The sequence below is a fragment of the Lepidochelys kempii genome, chromosome 10 (assembly GCF_965140265.1).
Source record: "Lepidochelys kempii isolate rLepKem1 chromosome 10, rLepKem1.hap2, whole genome shotgun sequence".
Classification (NCBI taxonomy): Eukaryota; Metazoa; Chordata; order Testudines; family Cheloniidae; genus Lepidochelys; species Lepidochelys kempii.
The window spans coordinates 8,010,279-8,033,353 of NC_133265.1; the positions used below are offsets into that span (position 1 = coordinate 8,010,279).

The 23,075-nt window shown below is 48.9% G+C and overlaps 1 protein-coding gene across 5 annotated transcripts in view; it reads left to right on the plus strand.

Moving 5' to 3' along the window:
• The window catches only part of PEMT (phosphatidylethanolamine N-methyltransferase), a 91,694-nt gene extending 87,163 nt beyond the window's left edge, over positions 1-4,531 (plus strand). For all 5 annotated transcript variants that reach the window (XM_073361843.1, XM_073361846.1, XM_073361844.1 and 2 more), the window contains one exon: positions 598-4,531. In XM_073361843.1, coding sequence (XP_073217944.1) covers positions 598-652 — 55 coding nt within the window. In that variant the 3' untranslated portion in view covers positions 653-4,531. The remainder of the gene's footprint in view (positions 1-597) is intronic.
• The last annotated feature ends 18,544 nt before the right edge of the window (positions 4,532-23,075 follow it).

Consider the following 23,075-nt stretch of genomic DNA (forward strand, 5'->3'; position numbering starts at 1 on the left):
CTCCAAGTCTTGTCTCTAGCTGTCATTGTCCATTCCCCCTTTGCACACATCAGCGGTAGCTGTAGCGGGACATTATTGAGCCTGCTGCAGAGGGAGCTGGCAGCCTCCCCTGAGGCAGCGAGGGGCACCTTTGCAAAGCACCGGCGGAGGGTGCCGGGGGCATAAAGCTACATTCACACCCTGGGCCTTGTTTTGTCACAGACTTGCATGCTGCAGGCAACAGTCACCATCACTAGATGAATCACACAATCACACATGGGGAGAAGGGGCTGGAACCTTGCTCCTAAAACAAAGGCTAAAGGAGAACTTGGTTAGCTGATGCTAGTAGCAGGTCCCATACTCTCTCTGTAGGCCTGGCCACTAAGGGTTAGTAGTACATATACCTACAAAGCCAGTGCATTAGAGAGAGCCGCACACTGTGCTGCCTTCCAGCCGCTAGGTATGGGAATTACTGGGACTGCTGTATTGTTTCTTGCTCCTAAGCAGAATCTCCCTGATCTCTAGGTGTTAGGAGGGGACAGGAGCAGAGATCCTGGTATCAGTTTAATGGCACACAGTTGTCTTTAATTTTTTTCTACCTTTCCCCACCCCCAACAGACCCTTCACAGAAGAAATCTATCAGCAGAAACGGAAGGCGGCAAAGAACAAATAGCAGCAGCAGGTGTGTTTGCAGAGAACTGAGGAGAGAACAGGAGCTGGGAGATTTCAATGAGGGGAGTCGGTCTGCTGGGCCATTCACCTGTGCGAGATAATTTGACGGGAAAAGAGAACTCAGCCTGCTGTCTAATTATGCCCTTCCCCAAGCTTTGCATTCGCTGACTCTTTCTAATCCCTCACTCTAGTTCTCAAGAGATTTTCAACTTCAAACCCCCACAAAATCCAGCTAGGAGGGTTTCTTCACAATGAGTTTTGTTCCCACTTCCTAGTTGTTTCCAAAGCAGCCAAGGCTAAAGTGTTTTGATTATAGGCTTGAACATGAAAGAAAGGCAAAACCGGCGGGGAACCTTGAAGTTAAACGTTTAACCTCTATAAATCCGCAAGAAAAACCCAGCTACTGCATGAGGCCAGGCTTCAAACGTAACAGGTAAAGCCATGCCTGACTGCTCCTTTGCAAGTGGAGATCAGGTCATTCCAGACACACATTTGCACATGCTTGTGTTATAAAAATTTAGCCCAAGCGGCCTGTTTTTTAGACTTGCATGTGTAACGGCCTGTTCCAAAAGGCTTGTGCAAGTACCTGACTGGTCTGCATGTGCAGTTACTGCCATTGAACCTTTTGCTAGTCTTAAATTCACCAAAATTTGCTCGAGATTTTCAAAAGTGACTAGTGATTTTGGAGGCCACCATTTTTGGATGCCCAGAGTGAGGCATCTTAAAGGGCCTGATGGTCAGGAAGTGCTGAGTGGCCATCCGGCCCCCTCAACGTGCCTCAAGTTGGGCACTCAAAATCACTAGTCATTTTTGCTAGTCTTGGCCAAAGTTCACTTAAGCTTCCAGCCTACTCTCTAGCATCAATGCGTATCAGATTAGACCTCCCACTGGTCCCACAAAGCATGCCTCATCGCAGCCAAAGGGAGCCATGCGAAAAACGGGTCTCCAAAGAATTGTCCCTTTTTGACTTGCAAACACCGGAAGTCGGAGAATCCCAGGATCTTGGTGTGGATCTGAGGGGTGCTCAGATGGTGGTGATGTAACAGTCTTTTTTATTTTTCTCTCTTTTGTGAGACAAGTTTCTCGGGTTGCTCCACACCCAGCTTGGTTTGCTGGTCCTCTGGGTGTGTGATTTGTCCATTTTCCCTTTGAAATGTATCTTGCTAATTAGCCAAACAAACCCCGTCCTTCCAATTAATTGTACCATGACAGTTGTAACAATCAGAGAAACAGCCAGAATAAGAGAGCTAAAAGCACTCATGGGGACCCACAGTGTAGCTTAGTCTGCCCCTTATGTCTCCTCCTTTTGTCCTGGCTCACAAAATCTGCAGCAGATACACAAAGAAAGTAGCCAAGAAGAAGGAGATTATCTCGGAGGACTATCATGCAGCAGCTTTCAACCTTTCTCCCCCGCATCTTGGGAGGAAGCAAAACCAGATTTTAGAGACCAGCAAAACACAAGCCAGCTGTATTTTCTAACTAAAGGGCCCATGAAATAGTAAACAGGGCCTTGAGGGGACATTTGTAAATAGTTTCTTAGGACAGCAGTCGCCTGTTCCAGCTGATCTTTCATGCAGATGTCCCTGGAATGAGACTGTTAAGTAGAGTGACTTTCAAAAGGCTGTACAGTATTGATGTCCGAAGTATTCAGCTGACACTGTGCACTTTTAATACGGTGCATTTAATCTAGGCATGAGCTGTAATTGCATTGCTTGAAAAGTCGACACCTCTGAATTTGGCAGGCATCCCGGTTTCTCTAAATCCTGTGGTGACTTTGCAAATAGCCTCTATTGTGAAGGAGCGTGAAACACATCATGACTTCGCCAGTCAGTTGGGCAGAAGTTCCACCCTCGCGGATCAGCTGGTGTCCCACAGAAGGTGGCGCTCTGCTGTGTTTGAACGAACTCACCCAACAACGGAGGAGGAAGGGGAGGGGTCTGCAAAGCACTGGGATCATGTGACACATCCCAGGGGAGAAGGGTGAGAGAGAGCACCCTGCCATGAGCGTATTTCACCAGGGGGAAATAATGCAGGCACCTCCGGAAAGGGAAGATGGCAGTGTTGGCGGGGGAGTAGTGCAAGAGGCTGGCAATCGGGGCTCCTGAGTGCCTGAACTCTGCCACTTGCTCAGTGGAAGTTAGGCATCTAAATACCTTTGAAGATCTGGGCCTTAGGGCTCAGTTAGAACTGTTGAGCCCTGGTAACTCCAGTTGCAATCTAGGGGAGCTGCAGGTGCTCAGCCCCCCGACCAATCGTGGCCTGTGCCTCCCATCGGTAACGCTGACCCTTCCCTCACAGGGCTTTTGTGAGGCTTAATTTAAATTAATGTTCGGAAAGCGTTTTGAGATGTTGGGCTGGAAAGTGTCATGGAAGGGCACTGTGTCAATCTGGAAAAGGGTTCGTGCAGAGAATAGAGCCCTGATTCATTGTAGTCTCTGTTGAGCTGCCTTTTGGCTGTCTCATGCCCTGTCTTTTTGTTCCACTCATCGATTTGCTACATCTTTATTGAAGGGAGTGATTGATGGCAGTGTAGGGACAGTGTCTACTTGTTTGGTGCTTGATCAAAGGGCAGGCAGGGTTCACTGTGCAGAGTGAAAGCTCATCAGACCCGCTCATCTCTCTCTCTCTCTCACTCACTCACACTCCCACAAACACACACATACACACATTCTCTTTCTCTGCTACAAAATGTTGTACCCTGGATGAAGCAAATGACCTCAGACAGTGTTGCCGAAGCATGGCGCCCCAAGAGGAATGTTCCACTTTTCCTCCAGTCCTTTCTGCAGAGCGGCTGCATTCCTGACTGCCTTTCCCACTGCACACTGCCGATGCTAATGATCTTTTCATCTCTGTCCCGCTGGGGGTTTTTTAGGTTATCTTTCTTCTTCCCTGTTGTTTTCATTAGCACTGAGCCATTCAGCCATCCCCTCTGCACACCAGGGATTGAAATCTTAGCCCTGGTGTCTAGTTATTCAAAAGATACTAGGGTTCGAATTCATTCTGAATGGGAATGGCGAAGGGTTAAAGCTCCCAGCCTGAGTGAATGATGTTTATGGACTCCTGTGATGGTTAGAGGCGCTTTGAGAAGAAAGCCACGTGAAGAGTCAGTTGTAGTGAGAGAATCGAACGCAGCGCGAAGGGGAGCTTGCGTTGTTATTGAGGGGAATTGGGGTTAAAACTAGAGATTGGGAGTTAGGGCTCCTGGGTTCCTAGGATACCATTGACCTACTCCATGATCTCAGGAAAGTCACTTAATCTCTCCATACCTTCGCACCCCCATTTGTGCAGTAGAAGTAATAATAAACCCACTGTCCAGCATTGTTGTGAGTGTTAAGTAATGTTTGTAAAGCACTGAGATCGTTGGCTGGAAAGAACTTCAACACTTGGTATAACTGAGCATGATAATATCCTTAGTAAATTACAGTCATCCTCTTACTCCCTGTATTGTCTGTCATTGTGAGTCTGCTGCCACCCTGGGTTCCTCCTGGATTTCTTCTCTCAGTCGCATCCAAACAGTCTAACATTCACCTGATCTATTTCCTCTGCACATTTCACTTCAAGTCTCTGAAACGCCTCACCTCTCTTTGCTTTTCCTTTCTGAACTTGCTCCAGCCTCCAGGAACCTTTGCGCGGGTGCCAGGAAGGAGGGGGGAAATTGCCATGGCACAAATGCTGTTTTTTCTGCAAATAAAATGAAACCCCCAAACTGTGCCAGATAATGTGTCGCCTACTGGTGGTCCTGTTTCCTCCTCTTGAGTTCACCCCTGTAAACCAGTGGAACGTGCTGTAGCTTTTGCATGGTTGTGATTTGCTCCATTCCCTTTATAAGTCACTGCCCTGATGGTACCAAAAGAGAATTAAATCCGTTTTTGAATCAAAACGTTGTTTGCATCCAATCTGTCCTGCAGACACTGCTTTTCTGTTTCAGAGTTTCAGAACCATTAAGTCGGGGGTGGATTCTGCTTTGTCAGCAACCTTCTTTATAAAGACTTTTGCATAATCTTTTATTTTTAGCAAAGTTTCCACATCCCCTTCACAGCTAATGTTTACAGTCAGATGTTAAAGTGGCCCTGTACCCATAGCAACCAATGAGGAGAAGATACATTATATTCTGCAGACAGTTTATGTCAGAGCTGCTTGTGGTGGCTTCATGTAATTGATATAAACAATCCCACGTATGCGGATGGATAGTTAGGAAAGAATCTTTTCATTTGAAAATACTAAGAAGTAAACATCTAACTAGAATAAAGATAGGGCCTGGTTATTATTTATTTGTATCACCATGGGCCTAGATCCTCAAAGGTTATTTAGCCACCTATTGAAACCAATGGAGCGAGGAGCCTAAATACCTTTGAGGATCTAGGCCATTGTGCCTGGGAGCCTTAGTCATGAACCAGGACCCCAGAGTGTTCAGTGCTGTATTGTCCTGTCACTTCGTCCCTGTTAAGGGTTAGATCAGGGGTCCCCAACACGGTGCCCGCAGGACACCACGCCGCCGAAATGCCACCGCCGAGCGCGGCCACCTGAGAACCCCCAGCCAAAGCGCCGCTGAGAAGCGTTGCCGTTTCTTGGCGGCGAGGCTTCTTTCCGCTGCCGCTTCTCGGCGGCATTTCGGCGACGGGGCGTTTGGCGCCCGCCACAGTCTGTTGGGAATAGGAATGTGCTATTCCCACAGAAAGGTTGGGGATCACTGGGTTAGATCATGTAACCCTTATTCTTGCCGATCGGCACTCAGACATCTGTGGCTGGCCTGGGCCAGCTGACTCGGGCTGTGGGGCTGGTTTTATTCCTGTGTAGATTTTGGGCCTCGAGCTAGCGTCCAAGCTCTGGGACCCTCCCATCTCCCAGGGTGCCCGGAAGTCTACAGGGCAATGAAACAGCCCCACAGCCCAAACCCCGTGTGCCCTAGTCGGCTGCCACGGGCCAGCCACAGGTGTCTAGTTGCTGTGTAGAAATACCCTGATCGCCCTGGTCACGTCAGTGAGGCCAGTCGTGTCAGTGCTCACCATTGGGAGACAGGGTTGCACAATCTCCTCCTGAGCTGGTACAATCACTGGGGCAGGAGCAGCCCTTGCTTGTGTTTTTGTGCCGCATGCCACACAGTGGGACCCCTGAGCCTGATTTGGGCCTCAGGGCATCATCTCAATACAGAAAAATCCCTTCCACAGCCCCCTGCAGCAGTCAGTGGAGAGACTCTGGGGAGAACAGGGGTAAGCTCTGGATGAAACCACTGGAGCTTAGTCTTAAGCAATCATAATTCAGAGTTTTCTTTAGATGAAAACAAAGAGCGGGGGGGCAAGCAGAGGCTAAGGACGCTTCAGAGCATGGTTTTGCATCCCTGCCCATCCTGGCTAATAGCAGAGTCTTGCACTTAGGACGGAAGAATCCAATGCACCGCTACAGACTAGGGACCGAATGGCTCAGCAGCAGTTCTGCAGAAAAGGACCTAGGGGTTACCGTGGACGAGAAGCTCGATATGAGTCAGCAGTGTGCCCTTGTTGCCAAGAAGGCCAATGGCATTTTGGGATGTATAAGTAGGGGCATTGCCAGCAGATCGAGGGACGTGATCATTTCCCTCTATTCGACATTGGTGAGGCCTCATCTAGAGTACTGTGTCCAGTTTTGGTCCCCACACTACAAGAAGGATGTGGAAAAATTGGAAAGAGTCCAGCGGAGGGCAACAAAAATGATTAGGGACTGGAACACATGACTTATGAGGAGAGGCTGAGGGAACTGGGATTGTTTAGTCTGTGGAAGAGAAGAATGAGGGGGGATTTGATAGCTGCTTTCAACTACCTGAAAGGGGGTTCCGAAGAGGATGGATCTAGATTGTTCTCAGTGGTAGCAGATGACAGAACAAAGAGTAATGGTCTCAAGTTGCAGTGGGGGAGGTTTAGGTTGGATATTAGGGAAAAAATTTTCACTAGGAGGGTGGTGAAACACTGGAATGTGTTACCTAGGGAGGTGGTGGAATCTCCTTCCTTAGATATTTTTAAGGTCAGGCTTGACAGAGCCCTGGCTGGGATGATTTAGTTGGGGATTGGTCCTGCTTTGAGCAGGGGGTTGGACTAGATGACCTCCTGAGGTCCCTTCCAACCCTGATATTCTATGATTCTATTTTATGATTCTATGACCTATCCTCCAGGAACTTCTCTGGTTACTTTTTGAACCCTGTTATAGTCTTGGTCTTCACAACATCCTCTGGCAAGGAGTTCCACAGGTTGACTATGTGTTGTGGAAAAAAAAACCTTTCTTTTGTTTTAAACCTGCTGCCTATTAATTTAATTGAGTGACTCCTAGTTCTTGTGTTATGAGAAGGAGTAAATAACACTTCCTTATTTACTTTCTCCAGTCATGATTTTATAGACCTCTATCATATCCCACCACTTAGTCATCTCTTTTCCAAGCTGAAAAGTCACAGTCTTATTAATCTCTCCTCATACAGAAGCCGCTCCACACCCCTAATAATTTTTGTTGCCCTTTTCCAATGCCAATATCTCTTTTTTGAGAAGGAGTGACCAGATCTGCACGCAGCACTCAAGATGTGGGTGTACCATGGATTTATAGAGAGGCAGAAGAGGAATGCTCGGGAGTGGCCCTCAAGGAAAGCCAAAGAGCAGTGCGCTGGGCTCATTGCTGTTTTGGGGGAAGGAAGTGGAACTGGGCCATTGCCCCAAGCTGCATTTTAGTCTTGCTAACTCTTGTGAGGCATCTGGCAGTGTGATAGGTACAAGAGCAATCAGCAGCGAGGCTGGCCTTGATTAACTCTCCACCTGTCACTGTGGGGCTGAGCTGATAGACCCCACCTGTGCTGCAGGCAGGTGCAGTCCATTGCTCTGAGGAGAGGCTATCCCTCTCACTGAGCCAATCCCTCCAGCCTTCCCTTAATTAACTGCCCTGCCCCTTGACTGTGTGCTGCACACCTGCTGGCTATAAAGAGAGGAGGCTTGGCCCTGCTCTGTGTTTAACTCCATAGAGATATGCAAGCAAAGGAGGGACTAGGTGGGAAAATGAGGCCTAGTTTGTTACATATAAGAACAGGGAACTCTGTGAAGAGGGACAGTTTGGGGGTGAGAGAGAGAGAGAGAGAGAGAGAGAGCGAGCGCCGTGCTGGTCAGCTTAGAGCCCAAGGAGCAGAGCAGGGGCCCTGTGTCCGCACACTGTGGAGGGCTTTGCCTGACACTCGGCAGAGCAAAGGGATTGCCCCGCCTGGGTGCATAATGGCAAATGGGGGAAGGGAGCAGCCAGTGCCTGAGAGGTGGAGACGGAGCCCTGTGGATTGTGGACCCCTTCCCATGATCTGGGGCTTGTGCCGAAGGGGCGGGGGTGGCTGAGCAACCCCCATCAGGATAAAGAGCCTGGAGCTTCCCCAGAGCAGCTGAGGGGACGGTTGCTCCTGTCTTGCTGGGAATACTTGTAGGGCTGGCTCAGGGACATAGCTGGGATGCTGGGTCTGGGTGGGAAAAGGTCCTGAAGGAGAAGGGCCCCTGGACTGTGTGCATAATTAGTCAGCTTCTGGTTACTCATTTACAGGGATGCTAATGATACCTGACAGCTCTGATCTTCTGGCCTATTCAAGACCCAGAGCCAAATCTTACAGCTTGAGACCAGTGCTACCATTGGGTCAGTTAAAATTGGAGTCTTTGCACTAATCTGTGAAACTTCTTTCCCAGTTGGACAGCCCAAAGGCTAAGTCTGATATCGTAGGAGCCGTGTAACTCCATTGGCTTCAGTGGCATGACTCTGAGCTCACACCAGAGTCAGTGTGGGGAGAATCAGGCCCCTGCTTGCTCAGATTGCTTTGCACGACTAAGATCTTCAAGCCCTCACCTCATCCCACCACTAAAAAAAACCAAACAACCCAACCCCATACCTCACCCAACGTGTAAATGCACTGCTCCTGCCACTCTCCACCGTGGCTGTTATTACATTTAACGTTCAGCTTCTTGCCATGATCTTTCCCATACCCGGCTATACCTGATGTCTTACACCAATTATCCAGTACTTCCCTTCTTGACCTTTAAATATATGGTAGACATTTTGTTTTTTCACCTACAAATCCTGTCTGGAGTCCTTACCATCCTTCTCTGTATTTTTTTTTTCTTTCGTTGCTTTAGCCATTTGTGGTGTCACCCCCAAGCAGCAGTCAGATGGGGAAAGTACGCTGATGCTAGCTACAAAGGACCCGATTCTCCCATCAGTTTCAGCAGAATCTAAGCTTACTTCTCTCCTTTTTGCCCCTTAAATTAGTTACAAATCCTACTGGTTGCAAAGGCTACTATGCTAATATCACCTATTGCCCTGCTGTCTTCCTGAATCTGCCAATGAACTGTCTGAAACACTAGTTCTGAGAGAGCTGAGCTGCCCTATTTGTGTCTTTGGGGGTGTTGACTCTGAAACCTAACATGTCACCTTACCTTTTCATTTTTTCTTTTTTACTGACCACTTTATGAGAAATATTCAGCTACTCTAGGCTCGTGGGAGGATCATGGGTTTGTGGGCAGAGTGTGACTAGTGTACACCACCCTGCCCTCCCCCACTCTGACCATTACCCTCCCCCCCCCCAAGGAAAAGGTTCTTAACTACAGTGCAAAGCCATAGCCATTCTCACTTTAGTTTTGCTTGAAAATACAAACAGATCTGATTATGATTTAAAATCAGAATATTCTAAAAGTTGGGGGGGGGGGGTTGGACCTCAGTCAGAACCAGCCCTGTTTGAGGTTTTGCAAAACAACTTCCACCCTTCAGGTAGCCCGTTTTAAATCAAATTCAAGTTACTTTGATGATTCCCCATTTTTACATATCAGTCATGCACCAATTTTGTCCAAAAACAGGGACATAAGATTTGTCTGGTTTATGCTAAACATATCCTGTTTTTTACTACCTCTTCTAATGGCAGTTGGCATTTACTAATATACTCTGCTGTATATTTGGAACTAGTTTTGCCTGCTGTGAATCTGGGTTTTGCAAAAGTCCATGGGTAATTCATAGCCATTGGCTTTACTCCTTTAAAAAAGAAAAGGAGGCTTAAGGTTGTGTTATAACAAAATTCTGATTGGGATCCAAGGTTTGTCTTTTTTTCCAGGCAGGTTATTGCTTAGATTCCATGGGTACCAGCATGGTAAACTCAGGTGTGACTTGGGCGGAATATTCTTTACTACGAAGGCCACAGTGGAAAAACAAAAAACAAAGGCTCCATTTAGAATTTGTGGACAATGTTTGACTTTCAGGGAAGGATTATGAGACTACCCTCGCCATTTCGAAGGAAAGATTTAACTCCTCTCTGATGACCTAGCACAGTGTTTCTGAATTGAAATTACTGGTTTGATGTCATCTCTGTGTCTGGCAGCCTAGTTCTCACTATTAAAACCACCCAGTAGGAGCCAGTAGTTATTTCCTCCATCAGCACGGAAACCTACTTAGAACTAGATTGGATAAAGTGCTAGAAAACAAAACTGGAAGGGAACAATCTTTCAATAACTTGGGGATGGACTAGATGACCTAATAGACTTGGTGCTTTGGGGTAATACAGCATGTCTGAGAGAATGAAATAGTATTGAATTGCTCCTGGGTGACTGAAAGTCCCAGTCTGGCTACTCACACAATAAGACACGTCTTCCCAAGTCTTTGATCCCATGGTGGGAACTTCCACTTTGTTTTGATTTGAGCAACCAAAGCAGCTGATCATACCACTCAAAGATAAGTGGCATGTGGGCTCCCGTCCCTTCCATGACCTCAAAGGCCAGGACTTAGGGGATGCTGTGTGGTTGACCTTAAACTGCACGGGAGATATTTGTTTAGTAAGTCTTGGAGAACACCCAGGGTTGGGTTGTATCCAGCAGCCTCAACGCAAGCCTCCCCATTAGAGTTAGTGAGGTTGAGTCTTCTGTCTCTCCCCTACAAGAAACAGCAGGAGAGGAGAGGTGAGCCACGACATTTCATTCCTGGACCGAATGTCCCCAGAGTTCAGGAGGATTGAACGGGCCCAGCTATGTTACAGAGTGACTGTTCAGGGACTGGAGGCACCTGGCCTCTGCTGAGACACTAACCTACAGTTCTTTCGCATCAGGTGACTGTGGCCCAAGCAGGGCACTGCATGTTGTTCTGAAAACCAAAGACAAACCCCCAAGCCCTTCCTAACAGCTCTGGGGCACGTGTGATCAGTTGCTAATGTTTGCTTTGGACCCGCAAGCTGCATTTCGTAGACCGATGGCACTGGGAGGAAGGGCTATCAGGCATTCACCACTTTAAACAAACACTGTTAGCCAGTGCAGCCCTTTGAAGAATAAACATGGGCTGCCAGGTAAATAAACCCTGATCTTCTCATCTGAGCTGGCACGAGTGGAAAATGGTTTAAAAAGAACTAGCATTTACTCTGCAGCGCATCGAGTGCTGCTGTACAGTAATAGTATTTGAGAGGCCAGAGGGAAATGAATGCTTCCCGCTGTTTGCCCAGCTCGACTGCATTTCAGCTCCAAGACTCTGCACCAACATTAGCGAATTCATCCTTATAGCTCCCCTAGAAGTCAGGTTGTGGTTCTGAATCTTGGGGAAACTGAGGCACAACAAAGGGACCGATCTTGCCAATGGTCAGACAGTGAGTCCGTGGCAGATGAGCAATGAGGAGTCCCTGAGAGTGACCCGTGTTTCAGTCCACTAGATCATGCTGCTTCCAAGCTCAGGGGGATGCAGCCGTAACAGCTTTATTAAGAGAGGAGGAATCCTCCTGTGTAGGCAAAAGCATTGGAGTGTTCTCTGTGCCAGGAGGGATCAGTTCTGAACAGTTCTACCCACAAACAGGGCAGGGAGTGACAGTGCACTCAACTAAGGAAACACAAGGTAAAGTCCTTATCAGAGATGGGCCCAAACCAAAACCCTGGGTCCTGAGCCGAGCTCGGATCTGAGTTTGCCGCCCAGGAAATCCGGGGAGGTTCAGACTGAGATCCAGTTTTTGAATCTGCGAGTCCCAGAGTGCAGGGATCTGGGATTCTGGTTCTGCTCATTATGGAGAGATCCAGATCCTGGATCTGCAGTTTTGTTTTGGACCCCTCACTGACCATTCCATTGTCAATGCAACTTCCATTGGCTGACTATTGATCTCCTAACCAGGCCAGTGCCACTTAAGCTCCTGTGTACATAAACCTTTTCCTGGGCCCCAGATCACAACTACAGGGGAAATTTCTTACACAAACACCAATAAAGAAATGTGGATAAAGGAAAGAGGCTCTTGTGAAAACACACCTGGCCACATTATGTGTCTTTCTGCCACCTTTTAAAGTGTTGCACCGGAAGTGCTTTGTGGCCAGGAATCTCAGGCTTGTTTGCTTGTGGGAACTTTCAGAACCTCCTAATTAAAACCCTGGGTTAACCAGCACCTCCTAATCAATGCCAGAGAACACCATTTTCATAGTCTTCCTGATCTATAGGAAACTATCACTCCCACATCTGATTCCAATCAGGCTTGCCATGCTATGCCCTGTTCCTTGATTTCCATCCGTTCTTCCCAGTCCATTAAATCTTCTCATAAGAACTAATATACCAGCCTGGGAAAATTATTGAAAAAGAGCAATAACTACAGACCATGGATTCCTGGAGACCATTTTCCTGTTGTACACAGGTGCTGTGGTTGTCGTAGGCTGATTAGCACAATGGGTTCATATTTGAATCCCTATTAAGAAACTAAACGGACAGCAGCAAATTGCTGGGCAGTGATGGGATTTCACCTAGGGTATAATCCAGTGCTTCTCAACCTGTTTACCATTGTGGGCCGCGTATGCAGCTCTCTATGTGTCATATGGGCTGCAGCCACACGATATAAATAAATGTGTTAGTCTCTAAGGTGCCACAAGTCCTCCTTTTCTTTTTGCGAATGCAGACTAACACGGCTGCTACTCTGAAATCTGACAATATATATACTGCCTGTATGGCCCTGAGGATGTTACATGGGCTGCAGCTGTGTGCTGATTGGCAAGTGGCCTGTGGGTAGAGAACCACTGGTATAATCAGTAATGAAACAGTCAAGTGTGCGTGTCTGTTCCTTTTCTCTGCTGGCTGGCATAAGAACTGCTCAGTCATGCATCATCAGCCTTATATTGCTCACAAGTTACTGCAGATTCTGCTTTGGCCAGTGCTTCTGGAGCATGAGGATCTGAATTCCACCTTGATTGTGGCGTGAAGTTCCAAGCCGCCAGGGTAGCGCTGCTGAGCGGTTTGTTGCAGCCATGCCGCCAGCTGTGAGTTACGGGTGGGTCCCGGGTCACAGGACTGCCAGCACAGGTGGTTCCTGGTTGCAGCGCCATGCGCCGGAGTGACCTGCCACACTCAGCAAGAGACTTTCAGAAAGTCCCTGCTGTTCGAAGTGTCCCAAGCGCAGAGGCTGCAGATACGTCAGCTCTACGCACTGTTCTGTGCTAAATATTAGAGGCCACTAAGGATCTCTGCCTGAGACCCTCTTCAGCCATCCCACTCAGCCGAGCGCAGCCAGTACATTATCAGGGAAAGAATCGACATGACAGGCTTAGCTCCAGCCATTTCGCTTCCCTTTAATTCCCTGAGTCCCCTGTCAAGAACAGGCACTGGTGTAAATCAGGGAGGGAATATCTGGGAGAGGAAGGAAATTCATCTTCAATGTAGCATTCATTGGCACAACATCAGCTGCCTGGATGTTTGCCTCTTGCCGATGAATTTCACGGGGGTCAGAGGGTTGGTAGCAACACTGAGACGCAGTTAACTACAGGCAGCGATATTGTTTTGTGACTGTAAGTAAACAGCAAAAGTTGGGAACCTCAGCTGCTTTGGAGGGAATTCTCCCCACGACACGATAATCCCATTATGCCAAGGTGTCTGCCAGGCCACTCCACAGACTGCAAGAATTGTACAGGCGTACTTGAATTACTCCTCACTAGCCAGCACAGGCGTTGGGCTCGTGGAAGTCTAAGGGCCGTCACGCCAACCTACCTTGATGTCATAAGGGACCTACGAAAAGAGGACATTTTCAGAAAGAAAACTGACCCTCTGCCTTCCCTCCGTGGTACAGTTCCATCGGCTTTGCATTGGAGCAAAGGGGTCATTAGTACCAGCTGTGTTATTACAAGGTGACGCCCCCCTGTGAGAAGCTCAGCCGGGTGAAGAAAATGCGGCCAGTCACCCAGTCCAGTCCAGGCCAACCCACGGATGTGCGACGTGCCCTATTACCCTATCACAATTGGATGGTCTCGGTGGGGCACGGCGGACTCAGTCTGATGGCAGCCCAAGAGTGGGAAGGACCAGATTGTTCCCCTCATATCCCCTGTTCTTGTTCTCTGTACCCTCCAGAGAATCAGCTGGTTGCCTGGAAGGCACCTGATAAATCCCAGAATCACCCCAGCTTGAGCGGAAAGTTCCGTTTGAGTAACCAAATCCACAGCCCCATTTGCTTTGATCTCACCAGCCAAGCTAAGTAGGGACAGGCTAGGTCAGTACTTGAATGGGAAGTGCCCTGCTCCACCCCACAACCCTGCCTTGCGTTCTGTCTTTGCTCCAAACGTTACCTCCTCAGCTATCTCTAGGCAGTCGGGGCCGAAGCGAAGGACGTGGGGCAGACAAGTGACATGTCTAAGTCTGTAATATAGTCTTCCAAGAGCCTGGCCTGTCTTGTAGTGGCCCGGTTGATGCTCCCTAGTATGCTACATCTGCCCTTTGAAGGGCTTTGTTTCCGAGATGTTCTATTGGTAGCAGCTGATATTTCCGCAGGAACCTGCTTGAATCCTGCAGTGACTTGGCAGCTGGCTCCCTGCTCTCCATGTCCTATATTTCAGGGAGGGCTGTGCTTTGCTTAGGGTGTCTCTGGTTACAGGTGACATTTTCTCCCTAATCCCAGGTAGGCTGCCATGCTTTCAAAGCAAACAGAAGGTACGTTTCCGGGTACAGCTCTGGTACATGTTAATGCCTCCCTCCCCGCTGGCAGACGGACACTGAGCCATTCTTCTAATCACTGCAGCACAATAGCGAATGCTATTTCTAAACAATCGGTCCTTCATAACCACTGTCCCAGCAGTCTAACTAGATGAGGCTCATGTGAACTGGTTTCACTCAGTACACAGCTTATAACCAGGTAGGTATAAAGCCTCTGGGTATGGGAGACAGAACAAATTAAGGTACATTGCATCTGCTATCCATGTGCCATTCAAACAGCTGTGTTGTTGCTTCTCTATGACTTTAATACCAGCCTGTGGCCCATGTTGGTGAGCTCTCCTGCACCAGCTGGCCTCTGTACCTTCAATTTCATGGGACAGGGCCGTGAGTGACAATGCCGTGCACGAGCAGATTCCTAGTGCACGGTAACATACTGGGGAAAGTACTAAGTGCATCTGAGCCTTGTCTATGCTAGAGCTCCCAGCAGCTGGCCTTGCACCCTTTGGGAGCCCAGTTCCGAGAAGGCCTGGGGCAGTCAGAGAATGAGATACGTTCATGGCAAAGGTCCATCAATAGCTATTGCCAAGATGGTCAAACGATGCACCCCCATGCTCGGGGGGACTCTGAATCTCTGACTGCCGAGAGGGGAAGACAGGAGTGGATCTCTCCAGAACTGCCATGTTCTGCACACTCCCCCTGAAGTGCTGGGAGTGGCCACTGTCAGAGACAGGATGCTGGGCTAGATGGACCACTGGGCTGACCCAGTGTGGCCGTTCTTATATTCCAGCATCAAAGAGCTTTAATGTTCAGTCTGTTACGGAACCAGCTGCTGCCCCACACTGTACTACCCGGTGTCCCTTCAATATCCCAGCCTCCTCCAAGGGCCACCACTTGCAAACCAACAGTGGTGAGTCACACTGCGTGCATCTCATTTGTGCCAATCTCGCCCGCACTCCTGAAAAACTCTTCAGTCAACAGAGGCTCAACACCCAGGACATGTGGGCCGCGTGTTTCCTCCCAATACACACGGTAGGGAGGCAGCGCTGATAAACGGGGGCTGGGGAGGAGGATGCCAGACGATTATCAGCTGTCCCTTCCCAGCTAAGAAGATGACTGGGCCAAAGGAAAAATCCACCGCCTTACACGAAGGCCATTACACCCAAGTGCTAAGCACCCAGGAGGGCTCCTCCTACTTGCCAGTGTTTCTGGAGGACTGATGATTAGAGTGAGGAAATAATTGATTTTTCCATTTGGGGGCCAAACGGGAAAAAGAAAATCGCTTCGTTTCGAGCCAAAACTGACATTTTTTCCTGCCAAAACAAAATGGAAAAAAAAAATTTCATTTGGGTCAAACAAAAGGTTTCAAACGTCGATTCGAATCAACATTTGCTAAGTGAAATCATGAAGCGTTTTGGTTTGAAAATGTCTGAATGAGAGATTTCAATGTTTCCAGGTTCATTTTTCCAGGTTTTTTGTTTTTGTTTTGGAGGGGGGGAGTTATGGCTAAAACTATTGGCAACATTTAACCCAAATTCAAGAATAGTTTCACTGCCCCCAAACAATTATTTGGGGGCAAATTCACCAGAAAAATCCAGCAAACTCTGCTGCTGCTGGTAGAGGTCAATTTTTGTTAAGACTTACACAGCAAGAAGAGGTAGATCTCGCCCCATCTCCCTGGCTCCGTCACAACTCCCAGCCTCTGCAGTATCCCACCCGGCCACGGGGTAGCGTGACCAGATAGCAAGTGTGAAAAATTGGGACACTTTTTTTTCTGGGGGTGGGATAGTTGCACATATAGGACAAAGCCCCTAATATTGGGACCTCTGGTCACCCTAGGCAATGGGTAGAGCAGAGGTGGGCAAACTACGGCCCGCGGGCCCATCCTGCCCGGCCCCTGAGCTCCCGGTCGGGGCCCTCCCCCGCAGCCTCAGTGCGCTGCCAGCACTCTGGCCCGCCTCTCCTGCCGGGCAGCGCGGGTGGCATTGCTGGCTCCGGCCAGGCGGCGGGGCTGCAAGCTCCGGCTGCTCTGAGCAGCATGGTAAGGGGGCGGGCGGTTGGATAAGGGGCAGGGGATCCCGGGGGGCAGAGAGGAGGGGGCAGTTGGATGGGGCAGAGGTTCTAGGGGGGCAGTCAGGGGACAGGGAACAGGGGGCGTTGGATAGGCGTGGGAGTCCCGGGGGCCCTGTCTGGGGGGGTGGGAGTGTGGATAGGGGTCGGGGCAGTCAGGGGACAGGGAGCGGGGGGGTTGGATAGGGGGTGGGGTCCTGGGGGACGGGGCAGTCAGGGGACAAGGAGCAGGGGGGGTTGGATGGGTCGGGGGTTTTGAGGGGGGCAGTCAGGGAGTGGGAAGTGGGAGGGGGCAGATAGGGGACTTGGGCCAGGCTGTTTGGGGAGGCACAGCCTTCCATACCCGGCCCTCCACACAGTTTCTCAACGCCGATGTGGCCCTCGGGCCAAAAAGTTTGCCTACCCCTCAGCTAGAAGAACAGCCCAAAGGAGGAAATGAGGTGCAAAGTCTTGCCTCCACGTGCAATCAGGCAGGGGATGACCTCCATCGGCTGCCGAACATGCGGACGCTTTGTGCAAGCTGTGGATTGCTGGCAACATGCACGGCTTGCAAGAGGCCTATCCATGAAATTGTGATGGGGAATTCAAAATGTAACAGGACCTTATCGGAGGTGGAAGGGAGTTTTGTGGAAGAAGATATGAATTGCCTTGGAAGGCTATTGGAAGGGATGCTACATGTCCAATGCTCTCTTCCTAGCCACCTTTCTAGCAGACAACTTTATCTTTACAATACTGTGACTGTACTAGTGTAAAGACAGTGCACTTCTGCTTTTGATGTCACGCTGAAGCTTCTTTGCAGAGTGATTTTGCATCCTTCTCCACCCATGGTATCTTCCAAAGTACTTCCACTGTGGCTGCCATAGGCCTTCCTTGCCTAGCCTTGTGTTCTTCAAGGCTCTTTGATTATATCATAATGTAGCTCCTTGCATCAAAGAAGGGACTATCCCTCACTGTGACCCACCAAAGAGCAAAGGGCCCCACAGTCAGTAGAGGAAGGGCCTAGAAAGAAAACAGCATTTCCATGTCTGAGCGGTCTAAGATGGGTTTGAGTTTCTGGAGTAGGCTAATTCTTTGCTGGGAGGAAATACAATGGACCCAGACTGCATGGAACCTGGAGGGGGAGGCATGAATTGCAGTAGGGAAGAGTTTGGAGGAGACGTCAGGAAGTCAGTCTGAGTACACGTGGCTGGAATGTTAAGCAGCAGCTGGAACAGCTTTGCAAGTAGTTGCCAATGAAGAGCCGAGCCAATGCTTAACCCCTCAAAATAGAACTTGCCACACATGGGTGAACGGCATCTACACATCTCCCATCCACCTTGTAAATCCTGTTCCTCACAGCTGGGTTCCACTCAGACTAGCTCAACCCCACCCCAGCCACTTCTGTGTTAGAGGTGCCACCCTTGAACCCACTGTCTCAGTATTACCAACCCCAAGCATTCAAAAATCAAGAGATTGCCTTACAAAAATCATGAGATTTTTTTTAAAAAATGCGGGTTGCTTTATTTACTTTCTGGTTTTTGCCCCTTTAGGCTGAACTCTGGTCTTGTTAAGATTTTCTCCCTAACCATCAGGAATAGAAACTTTTTTTTTTTTGTAATGAAAGCTGAGAGTCTCATATTTTCACATGACTTGAGTGGCTGGAGCTGTAAGAAATAGACCATGTCTCATGAGAATCAGCAGCACTGCTCCCTCAGCCAGTCAGAACCAGTGCCCAACCTGTGACACCTTGTCTTGAACGTGCCAAAGTGGAGAATCAACCTCTTTTCTGTTCTTATTTGCAGTGGCCCTGCCCCCTCCTCCGCAAACAAAAAGCCCAGCAAAATTACAATATCTTGGGAATAAATGCAGTATGTCTGGAGACAATGTCATGCCATGGGTCTGATCCAAAGCCCGTTGAAAGAGTCTCATTGTCTTCAATTTGCATTGGCTCAAGAGCTGTTTTCAAGATGATTAATTAGTGATTTCCCTGCTTTGATGACTCAAGAAATTAGGGAATTTAGAGATGTCTCAGGCTTTCAAGGTGGTTCTGTACCAAATCCCAAGTACTGGAAAAAACGGAGATATGCAGACAATCATTGCCAGAGAAACGGGCAAAAACCCCCACAATCCACTAATGAACTACTTAGGGTTCTGTATTGCATTCCAGCTGGGAGAAATGATGTGCTGCAAACTATGTACAGCTGTGGAAAAGTCTTAGAGGTGATTTAATAAAATGAGGCAGGCTAATAATATATGGAATTAATAGAACCAGTGGATGTTGCATCTTGATTTAATCAGATGCTTTCCCCCAATGGATTTATCTGTGGTGCCACTTGGGCACTTTTCCTGTGGGAAAGAGGAGGCGCATGGGTGGGGACAGGGGAATGAAATATACAGCAACCCCTCCCATGGATTTATAGAGCCCTTCCAGTGTCCAGCTTTTGACAGAGATGACCCATAGCGCCCGCCAGTGCAGGGCGGGGTGCAGAGTGAGGGCAGCGGCTTCAGCAGATTGCACTGAGCATGCTCACTCCGTGTTAGCCTGTGCAGTACAAGCCAAGCAACAAATCATGCTCCCCACATGCTCCCCTCCCTCCCCGTGCCCCCCCCCCATGCATTGCTGCTGGCTTTTGATGACCAGTTACTGCTCCTGGGAAACACCACTGTGTTTTTAATGATTATTATTTAGTATTCATATTGCAATAGCGGGCGGGGCCTCAATCACGGACCCCCATTGTGCTAGGTGCTCCACAAATGCAGACCCAAAAGACAGCCCCTGCCCTGAGCAATTCACCCACTCCCCGCCAAGGAGACGCACAGCCCTGTCGTCGTCCCCGGCCCAGAGAAAGGACAGACGGGCAGAAAGTTGGGAAAGTTTCCGGAACGCAAGTGACAGCAGCAACGGCCTTGCGGAGAAGAGCAGAAGGAAGAAAGAGAGAGCTCTCCCGTTAAGAGGACTCTGTGGGGCCATAGCTCATCACTGGCTCCACGCTGACGTCAAAAGATTGGCGAGAAAAAGCCCAGTGTAATATTTACCAATTGCTTTCCAAGCCCCCTCTGTTCCAGCAGGGCGAGATGTTGTTACAGCGCTTTGGACGGAGCATAACAGAGGGCCCTTAATCAAGAGAGATGAAAAAAACCCTATGACACAATGCACGTGGGGCTCTTTATTAAGCTAAGTGAAGAGGGATAATAGAATCAATGCACTCCTGGTAACTGTATGCTCTGATGAAAGCAGCGCCTTTTAGAGAGTCGTGGTGAGTCAGCAGCACAGCCCCAGTGGGGAGACATCAGGAATGAAGTCCCTCCCGTTTGGGGTTGTCTCTAGAGGCTACAGCAAGGGACTGGAAATCCGGACTCCGGGGTTCTGCTCCCAGCTCTGGGAGGACGTTCCATGGACTGGTATGGTCAGAGCAAGCAGACTGGGAGCCAGGATTCCGTTCCCAGCTCGAGGGGAGTTTGATCTAGTGGTTAGACCAAAGAGGGACTGGGAGTCAGGACTCCTGGGTTCTGTCTGTCTCCTGTCATTGATGCTCATGTGTGATCTTAGGCAAATTGCATAAGCCCATTTGTTCCCCCATCCACCCATCTGTAAAATGTGCAAAAGACACAATACTATCCTCCCCGTGCGGCATGAGCCCAAGCAGAGCCAAACTGGATAGCGGTGTAATAACAGCCATGAGATGCTGATCAGTGTTACCGTCTGCCAGCAAGGGGCTGTGTGTCTTAGATCCAAAGACAATCATGAACCTTGTTAAACCCAATGGCTGTGTCACATGCTTGCTGTCTGACCACCCTATGTTCATCTGACGTGTGTTTGTAGGGACTCAGCAAGCTCACAGCTACCACCCCCAACCCCCATGATCGAATTCTGCTTTGAACACTGTTTAAGCTTCATGAACTCCCACCAACTTTTGATTCCGCGGGGTAGAAATCTCACAAAATCATCTCTACACCTGCACTTTCTGCTGCCTTGGGTCCTGCGAGAATGGCTGCTCCACCATCTTGGGGTGTGTGCAGCCAACCGTGGATGGGAAAACAGGGTCGCCGGAAAACAGTTGAGCCTGGCACTGTACCCTGAAAAACAACACAGTTGGGATTTGTCTGACTAGAAAGGCCAGTGGGTCAGATGGCCCTGCATTGAGAGCTCCCTGGCCCTGAATGGTTCCACCTGGGCATGGTTAGCAGACATTACCTAAGTGTCCTCAGTCATTTCAGTCATAGGACAGGGCATCTCAACTAGCTGCAGACTCATGGAGGGCCTCAAGAGGTCATCTAGTCCACCCGCCCTGCACTGAGATGGCTTAAATATAGTGAGACCATCCCTGACAGGTGTTTGTCTAACCTGTTCTTAAAACCGTCCAGTGATGTGGATTCCGCAACCGCCCTGGGTCACCTGTTCCAGCCTTAGCGTTAGAACGTTTTTCCGAATAGCTCACTTAAATCTCCCTTGCTGCAGATTAAGCCCATTACTTCTTGCTCTACCTTCAGCCAATACAGAGAATAATTGATCACCGTCCTCTTTATAAAAACCCTTTACATCTTGGAAGTCTGTTATCATCAGCCTTCTCATCTCTAGACTGAACTCGCCCAATTCTTTCCTTGTAGGTCATGTTGTCTAAACCTCTTATTGTTTTTGTTGCTCTCCTCTGGACTCTCTCCAGTTTGGTCACATCCTGCTTGCAGCTTGCATCCGAATGAAAAACCCAAGCTCATTCCTGATCCTAGCTGGAATTGTCCAGATTTCCGTGCACCTGGTTTTGCTGTTCAGCATGTGTTGATGGCATGGAGCTGCCTCTGGATGAAGAACACGCTGCCTTTCCTATCACCAAGGAGCCTCACAAAGGGAGCAAATGGATTTTCCACATACTGAGAAGAGCCAACTTGAGAGGAGGCTTTGAACAAGCTATTTTTACTCCCTCTGGACATGATTATTAAGTGTGTGGTTAGCAATAAATTCTGATGGAGATGTTCGATTTGTCTATCCGTGAGGAACAGGCACTTCCTAACTCCCTTGCTGTTTTCAGTCAACCACTTCTATTAAGTGATCTTTGTTATTCTGGGGATTGATCAACTTGTGCTTTAGGACTGGCTAATAAACCTCCTGACCTCGCACTCTCATTTATAGAGCAATAACATTCCCATTTTGGGAATCATATGCTCTGCCTAAAATCCCCCTTGCAGCTTCAACTGGCTATGATGTTTCCCAACAACTGGGTTTCTGTGGGCTGTTTAAATGGCTGCTGCATTCCACCCCAGAGGCAGCTGCATTTTATAGCTGTAGAGATGGCCAGTGTTTACATTCGCTTCTGGATTAGGATTCGGCTAGAGTCCAGATTTACGGCCAAAGTGGATTAGGTTCAATGGCATCAGATTTTCATGAGCTGTTCTTGTGAAACATCCATCATCTTAAATCTTACAAGGCCAAATATTTGGGGGAGGGGAGGATTTCTCTCCAGCCACATCTGAAAATAAACCCTTCCAATACAGGGTCTGCTCTACAATAAAAACCACATGGCATTTTAATCCAAGCCAGCTCATCTCCGTGCCCCAGCTATGGTGATCCTGGCCTGCACCATAGCGGCAAAACACCCATAAGGCACCAGTTCAACAAGGGTCATACATTCCCATGGGGTACCAATGGGGTACTTAAGCAAGCAAGTAGGTTCTATCTCTTTCTCCTCTGTCTTGTCTGTTTAGATTATAAACTCACCTGGCAATTAATGTGGCTCACTTTTTGAGCGGCTTGTGGTTCCATCCTGGCCTAGGGAAACTTTGTTTCAAGCACTTTTTCATTTCCTGCTAACGCTGTCTTTTGGCAACTGATGCAAGGGATTGTCTGCAGTCACCTGCGTGGATGACTGAGTTTGTGGGGATCCATCTGCTCACCTCACAGCTGTTTTCTCAGGTGCCTTTTGACCTGTGCACCCTTAATAAAATCCAACATAGCGCTCAGGAAAAGGGACAAGCAAACCGCACCCTCTGCTGTCCTCTAGCGGAGACACTCCGGATTACAAGGCACTCAGTTTGGCCACATTCTGATCTCGGAATCTCTTCTTTTAGGGGTTTGTTTTTCGAGGCATCATTGTTGTCTTAGCATATTTTAAATTTTTTTTTAATGGTCAGAATAACAGCCCTGCGGCAGCAGGCCATAAATACCAGCCCACGAGGCCTAATGCGCCAGCGGAGTGGCCCCTTCTCGTTTGTTGATGCTTGTCGAAGACAAGGGGGGGGGAGGGGGGCTTTTGGGCTGCGAAAAGCAGCAGGCAAGAAGAAGAGCCGGACTCCAACAGGGCACCGCCAGAGCTTCCACCAGCCAGCACCAGGAGGATTGGAAAGCGTCCTGGGCGCGCACCCGCAAAGCCGGTTCTGTGAGCCCTCTTACCCGCAAACTGTTTATTCCCGGGGGGGGGTACCCGCAAACTGTTTATTCCCGGGGGGGGGTTACACAGAAACTGAAACCACAGCGGGAAACCAAAGGAACT